Source organism: Rhagoletis zephyria, unplaced genomic scaffold (genome assembly GCF_001687245.7).
Source record: "Rhagoletis zephyria isolate East Lansing unplaced genomic scaffold, Rhagoletis_zephyria_1.1 Rzeph_scaffold_03428, whole genome shotgun sequence".
NCBI lineage: Eukaryota > Metazoa > Arthropoda > Insecta > Diptera > Tephritidae > Rhagoletis > Rhagoletis zephyria.
In genome coordinates, this window is record NW_016160511.1 from 2,582 (window position 1) to 10,002 (window position 7,421).

Consider the following 7,421-nt stretch of genomic DNA (forward strand, 5'->3'; position numbering starts at 1 on the left):
TTAACATAATCGCATGTTTGGGTGGGCTAAATACTGCTGAGATTGTTATTTTGCCTTTCAAGTCCTCGACAACTATATTAGTAGCTTGGATAGCTTCTGTGCAGTATGAGTTAATATTAAAGTGTTTAATATTGTTTTTTATTAATATAGCTGAGCCAGCATGTGTTTTTTTATAGGGATGCATTGTGTGATAGAGTTTGTAATTCGGTATTTGGAAATAGCTCTTTTCGGTGAAATGGGTTTGGGATATTAGGAGAATATCTATATTATTAGACTTGAGTTGCGTTTTAACCTCGAGTACGTGTTTTGATAGGCCATGAGCATTCCACAGGAGAATATTCATGAGATTGTAGGGATGCCGGACTTCGTCGTAAGGGTGACGAGAAAATTAATCATAGTTGTGATTTGTTGCATAACTTGCTTGAGAAGCATTACCATTTCTCGCGTTTCGCTTGTAGCATCAGAGGCGTTTTCTTTTGATTGAGGGATTGAGTTACTAGGACTCGGACCTTGTGTGCTTTTCAACATTTGGTAGTAAGAAAGTAAATTTCGGGGCGGTTGCGAGACTCGATTGGGTGAAAGAGGTGCTGATTGCTGCTGGCTGATACTTTTGGGATTGTTGTCCTCCATTCTTCTTAATGGTGTGTATTTAAGTTTCTGCAGATTTTTGTACACCATGTAGCTTTTATAGTTTGCTGGGTGATTTCCTTCACACAGAGCACATTTAACATCGTTGGATTTTGTCTTGCGCGAGCAATCTGCAGACAAGTGGGGGCCAGCGCATTTAATACATACCGATATTCTACGGCAGTATGCTTTTTTGTGTCCATACTGTTGACAGTTAGCGCATTGCGGTATTTCGCGTTTTGGGCGTGGGGGTTCAAATACAATTTTTGTGTTGAAGGGATATTTGATATCGTATATTTCCTTGTTATTAGGGTTTGCTTTTAGCTCTACAGTGAACATTGGTAGCGGTTTTTTCGTGTTTCTGCGTTTCATATTGTAAATGTTAATAGGGATATGGCCGAGATTTTGTAGGGCTTCAGCGATTTCTTCGGTGCCAACAGACGAGTGCATATTTCTGAGTATAACTTTGAAACTTCTTTCTTGTTTTGGCTTGTATGTATAAAACTCAGTGTTTCTTTGCTCTAGTTACGTGAACTTCTTTTGGGCGTGGGACGGATGGTATTGAAAATGGGCAAAATCGGACAATAACCACGCCTACCTCCCATATAACGGTAATTTTCAGAAATACGAAAACTGCGATATTTTAGTAACTACTGAAGATAATTCACTCAAAATTGATATTTACAATAAGTTTTAGACGAAAAATAAGAATATTATAAATTTTTGGAAAATGGGCGTAGCCACGCCCACTTATGGTTACATGTGTATATCTTGGTAACCGCTACACCAATTTCTTCCAAACTTGGCACAGTTGTTGGTCCTGGTACAGCATACCAACTGGCCGAAAATTTCTAAAATCGGACAATAACCACGCCCACATCCCATATAACGGTAATTTCGAGAAATACAAAATCTTCGATAAATCAGTAAATATTGAAGCTAATTTATTCAAAATTGATGATTGCAACAATTCTTTACCAAGAAATACGTTTATGACAAAATTTTGGAAAATGGGCGTAGCACCGCCCACTTGTGATCACATATATGTATCTCGCTAACCGTTCTAGCAATTTGTACCAAGCTCGGTATGGTTATTGTGCTTGCCACATAAAAGCAAACCGTTGAAAATTGTTGAAATCGGACTAAAATTGAGGCCGCTTTTCATATAACGGTAAATTTCAGATATGCTTGAAATTTCAATATTTCGAAATTTAAGGACGCTAATTTACTTAAAATGTATACACCCCGGCTTATCATGTAGCGGTAGCTTTCGGAAAGGTGGAAAACATATATTTAATACTTGCGCCGGGTATTTAATGTTCGGCTCCGCCCGAACTTAGACCTTCTTACTTGTTGTAATTGCTTTTGAAGTAGCTCAATTTGATCCTAGATATTTGGATTTTTACTATTGGCCGAGGTGGGACATTGTGAGCTCCACGAATTTGGTGACTGTCTTGAGATCGACAGTTGTTGTTGCTGTTTTTGTTATTGCTTTTCCGGTTGTTGCTGTTGCTTTTCCTGTTGTGTCTGTGATTTTTGCGGTGTTTCGGGCTGCAGAGGAAGTTGGGATTCTTGTTGCTGTTGTGACCTTTGTTGTCTATGCTGTTGTTGTTGTGGCTGAGACGATTCCTGCCCTCCCCCTTTGGGAGGGGTACGATTTATTTTATAAATATAAATATACTATGGCAACCCTGAAGTAGTGTCAATACTTAGAAGTGCCCAAAACATAGAATACTTTTAGGCTGCCTGGACATCCACTACTGTTTTGTTGCTAGCACTTTTGTTTGTTTCTTTTCAACTCGGCGGAGTCTCACTTGAGAATTTATCACTCGCGCAGGTACAAATTTTTAATTTTAAATATCAAGCTTCACTTTCACTCAGAACTTTTAAAGCACTCATTAGTGTCAATTGTTGTTAAATATTCACTGTGTTATTTTCTTGTCTTTTACTGTTTTTTGAATTGATTTATAACTTTGTTGCACTATGTGAAATTTCACGACCGCTCGGTAGGGTTACCATGTCTGTCCCTGTCTGTGATTGGGATAAAGAAAAATATTTGGCTATTCACACAATTGGGATAAGATTTGCACCAAATTTTGGCAAGTACTCAATCGTGTGACACTGCCTTTAAACTTATATTTATATGGATGTTTTTAAAGTATGAACTATAAAAAACTAACCAAAATAAAATAACAACAAAAATATTATTTTAAAACTTGTGAAAATTTGGTGTGGCCATAATTTTTTCGACTACTGTAGGAATTTTAATCCCGGGGACTTTTTAGGTCCCGAAAATCTCGGGATTACTTGCCAAGTACAGCTGCATTCCTCGATATATCTCAAGCTTTCGATCGAGTATGGCATGACGGCTTACTTTACAAAATAAAGAGTACCCTCCCGATAAACTATTATATCTTTATTGAGTCCTGTCTCAAAAATCGATTTTTCTTTGTTAACCCTTCTGTTACATTAAGAAAAACTTACACATGTGACATTAAGGTCACGTAATGACCTGACCTAGGTTTTCTATATATACCGGTATAAAAGTTAATAATTTCAGTTGCAGTTTTTAACATTTATTAGTTTTTTTGATTATTTATCTATTTATACACACATCTACATATAAATACATACGATAAATATTCAATTTGTATGCTCAAGAAAAAAGGTCGTAGAAACTGTAACCGTTGTACGATGTTGTGGACACACGGGTTTTTTACAAATAGTACAGTGTTCGTACGTTTTGCGACAAATTGAGCTAGGACAAACTGCGCAGGTGGCTCGTTGACTAGCTTTTCTTTTTTTCGGAGTTGCTGCTGCCGAGGTGCTTGGTTGCTCTGATTCTGCCCGCACATTTCGCACAATATCTGCTGACGATTGAGTTCTTGGTAAACGTTTTCTACGTTCAATTTCTCCATTAAGGAGGTCTAAGCCAAGATTTTGATGGAAAAGTCTACGCTTATATGTTTTCGTTGCATTCCATAAGGGATTGATTTCTGTCCACAAAACATAGGCATTTAGCGCTGAGATATCAACGATATTTGAAAAAACTGCTACAGGCCAGCGATTAGTTTGTCTTTTGCAGGTATATGTTTCTATAAGCTGGTCAATTGTATCTACTCCGGATTTTGTAGAATTATAGAAGCCGATGATCTCTGGCAACTTTTTCGGGTGGTTTTCCATTATGTTTTTATCATGATGCATGGTGCTCAACACAGTAACCATCTTATATTTTTTGGGTACGTATTGAACAAGGGTGACTTGTCCATTGAAGAAGTGTCGACTGCTTAGCACTGGTAAGCGTCTTAACTCCTGCTTAGTTCCACAAACCGGTAGGAATCTTTTATTACTTCTTACGGTTCCTACCAATGTCATTTTTTTCTCCAATAACTTCAGTGCCAAATCTCGAGTGGTGAAAAAGTTATCAGTTGTCACATTCCGTCCTTCATACCCACTAACTAGATCCAATACAACTCGTTGGCCTTGGTTTGGACGCTGACTCTTTACCCAAATAAATTTGGAAGTTAAGGCAATATTTTGTACGCATATCCGCAGCTACCCATGCTTTCATTCCATATTTGCTTGGCTTACTTGGCATATAAACCAAGAAGGGGCATCTGCCTCTAAAAGGAATTAGTCGCTCATCTACTGTAATATTTTCGTATGGCGAATATAGCAGCGGTAAATTAGCCACCCACTTCTCGTAAAAATCGCGAATCGGAGCAAGTTTATCGTTTAGTCTTTGAGCCCTGCTATTATCCCTGTTATCGAAGCGCAAAACACGATTAATTTCAAGGAACCTGCCAAGTGGCATTGTAGCGCGAAATATTGGTCGACCATGTACTTTATCCCAAAGGCTTCGAATACTTTCTCCGTGTGAACGATATACGCCTGCAATTGAATTTATTTTTATGTTTCGGTTATGTATAAATACGCAAAAGCATACTAATTTAATTACCTGCTAAAATTAAAATACCCAAAAAGGCGTCCAATTCTATTTCATCTATTTGGTTGTACCTCTCTCCAATTTTTTTATTGCCCTCAATGTTAGTGAATTGAATTACCATTCGTTTCATTTGGGCCGTAAAGCATAGGTCGAATGATTCCTTGATATTGGAAATACGGTGTACTGCATATGCAGTAACTCCCTGTCTCCCGTGAGTTATATTTTCTACCCTGGTCCTAGCACTATTGTGTCCAACCGGCTCCGTTGACCACTCAATATCTCGATCCTTCGAATAATACACGGGAATACTGCTTTCATTTTCCACTACAGGCACAATACTTTCCTCGTCACCACTCTCAATATATTCGTCAGAAGAAACGTCGAACTCAAACTCTTCCACTATATAGTCTTCATCCCCAACTTCACTACATTCATCAATATCCTCATCATCATCAATGATCTGCTGTATTTGGCTTTCTGTCAGACGATTTTGCCGCTAAACCATATTTTAGTTCATAAATACAGCACAAAGAATCAAATAGAGGAGTTAAAATACTTACCGATGCCAGCACTCTTTCCATTTTATATAAAATTAATGAATATCTGCTTTTGCACGCAAAATCTAATCACAAAAGAGGCGCGAGCTACACACTTCACGTGCAAAACGACTAACGGTCACTGAATGACCTTATGGTGCCCACACGTACCTCTTGACGTTACCACTTGTCTGATAAAACTAAATCGTTCTTTTTATGCTTTTTCGTAGGGATTTTCCTCAATAAAGGAATTCATGGAAGGAAATTCTAAAATTTTGTTCCTATCAAGATATATGAGAAAATTAATCAGAAAAAGGTCATCAAATGACCTTAATGTAACAGAAGGGTTAAGCAAGGCGAGGAGCAGTCTGAACTCTACGAAAGTTCAGCTGGTGTACCTCAAGGCAGTGTGATGGGTCCCATCCTTTACCTGTTATACACATATGATTTACCAGCATCCGAAGGAGCAATTGTTGGTACATTTGCAGATGATACTGCAATTTTCGCAATGGTCACCCTTCCAAAACTCGCCTCGGTTAAACTCCAAAATGGCTTCAACAAAATAACACAATGGCTGAAAGATTGGGGAATTAAGCCAAATGAAACAAAGTCTGACCAGGTTACGTTCTCCCTTAAACGTAAAACCTGCCCGCCCGTAAAACCTAATATCGTGGATATTCCACAGCGTGATGCGACAAAATAATTAGGCATGCACCTCGACAGCAAGCTTACGTGGAAAACTCATATTTTCACTAAACGCAAAGCACTGGGAATGAAGCTCAGAAATTTACATTAGTTACTGAACCCGAAGTCTCAAGTCTCACTCGAGAGTAAGCTCTTACTCTATTCATGTGCTTTAAAACCAGTATGGACATACGAAATACAATTATGGGGCTCTGCAGCAACCTCTAATATAGAAATACTCCAAAGATTCCGCTCTATGTCACAAATAACCAAACACACCGTGACCTTAAAATCCCTACTGTTAATAATAATAATAGATTGGCGCTTACACATATGTTAGTGTTTGGCCGAGCTTCACCTAAGAATTGTGGCGTGCGCCTTGATGTTGTCACACAAAGGGAGGGACCTACAGTTTTACGCCGACTCCGAACGGCGATTGTATTTTTTGAGAAGCTATTTTTCATGGCAGAAATACACTCGGAGGTTTGCCATTGCCTGCCGAGGGACGACCCCTACTGTTGCTTCCGAAATTAAAAAGCACGCATTGGCGCACCGACAAAAAATTCATGATCACCCAAATCCTCTTATTTCTACACTCACTTCTCATACAGTGTCATTCCAGCGCCTTAAAAGGAAATCAATATTAGATCTCTAATAACATTGAATACCTGCGAATAGAATATGGTTGCGCCACTCGGTGTACTCCATACATGATTATTTTCTTATTTAGTATTTAAGTTTCAAATATTGCTTAATGTTAAAAAGAAAAAAAAACAGATCGCAATAAAAATATATGAGTTCAAAAAAAAATAAATGTAATTTGAGAGCTCGCCAACAACTTTGATATTGCACCCTTGTCGGCGCAATCTTTCTCATTTCTGTATGGCATTTGCACTACTGACGCACGCGGGGGCCAAGCATGCTCAGATCTCAATTTAAACAAGTAAAGAAGTATAAGTTCGGGCGAAACCGAAAATTATATACCCGGCGCACATATTAAATATCGTTCTTTCACCTTTCAGTAAACTGCATGATAAGCAAGAGTATTTTTCCAAACATTTCGATAATATACTATAATCTATTGAAATAATTGGACCAAGTTTGGTGAAAATCGGTAAGGCGGTTATCAATATACACTTACGTAGTAAGTAATCAATCATCTTGTGTCTTGTTAAGTGATTGTTGTAAGTTGGCGTCTTAGCTTATTAAAAAATCGGAGTTTTCGTATTTCTGAAATGTACCGTTATATCGTAAGTGGCAGTAATTTTAGTCCGATTTCAAAAATTTGCAGCATATTGCTTTTTCATGCCAAGGTTGATAAATGAACCGGTAAACTGGTTACCGAGATACACATATGTAGGCATAAGTGGGCGGTGTCACGCCCATTTTCCAAAAATTTCCCTAATTATAATTTTCTGCTAAGAGGTTATTGCATATATCGATTTTGAGTAAATTAGCTTAAATATTTAATTATTTATAGCAGTTTTCGTATTTCTGTAAATTACCGTTATATGGGAGGTGGGCGTGGTTCTTGTCGGATTTCAAAAATTTTCAACAGGTTTCTAAGTCAAGCCTTAATAAATGTTCTCAGCGAGTTTGGTGGGGATTGGTATAGGGACTACAGAGAT

General features: G+C 38.0%; 2 protein-coding genes across 2 annotated transcripts; both read right to left on the minus strand.

The window, feature by feature from the left end:
• Window positions 1–3,270: 3,270 nt before the first annotated feature.
• Window positions 3,271–3,852, minus strand: LOC108368975 (uncharacterized). Its single transcript, XM_017623945.1, has one exon. It carries the CDS (start codon window positions 3,850–3,852, stop codon window positions 3,271–3,273), a length of 582 nt encoding a protein of 193 aa, XP_017479434.1.
• Window positions 3,853–4,081: 229 nt separating this feature from the next.
• Window positions 4,082–5,154, minus strand: LOC108368976 (piggyBac transposable element-derived protein 4-like). The gene is made up of 3 exons (XM_017623946.1): window positions 5,134–5,154; window positions 4,586–5,069; window positions 4,082–4,518 (listed from the first exon to the last, which is right to left on the minus strand). The coding sequence occupies exons 1-3, from the start codon at window positions 5,152–5,154 to the stop codon at window positions 4,082–4,084; spliced, it is 942 nt and encodes a 313-aa protein (XP_017479435.1).
• Between the last annotated feature and the right edge of the window lie 2,267 nt (window positions 5,155–7,421).

Bases quoted from the DNA above. Each gene is read 5' to 3' on its own strand.
- LOC108368975 (XM_017623945.1), bottom strand. From the start codon at position 3,852: ATGGTTACTGTGTTGAGCACCATGCATCATGATAAAAACATAATGGAA.
- LOC108368976 (XM_017623946.1), bottom strand. From the start codon at position 5,154: ATGGAAAGAGTGCTGGCATCG. The intron at 5,070-5,133 runs GTAAGTATTTTA...AATATGGTTTAG, and splicing joins TGGAAAGAGTGCTGGCATCG to CGGCAAAATCGTCTGACAGA. The intron at 4,519-4,585 runs GTAATTAAATTA...ATTCAATTGCAG, and splicing joins GGGTATTTTAATTTTAGCAG to GCGTATATCGTTCACACGGA.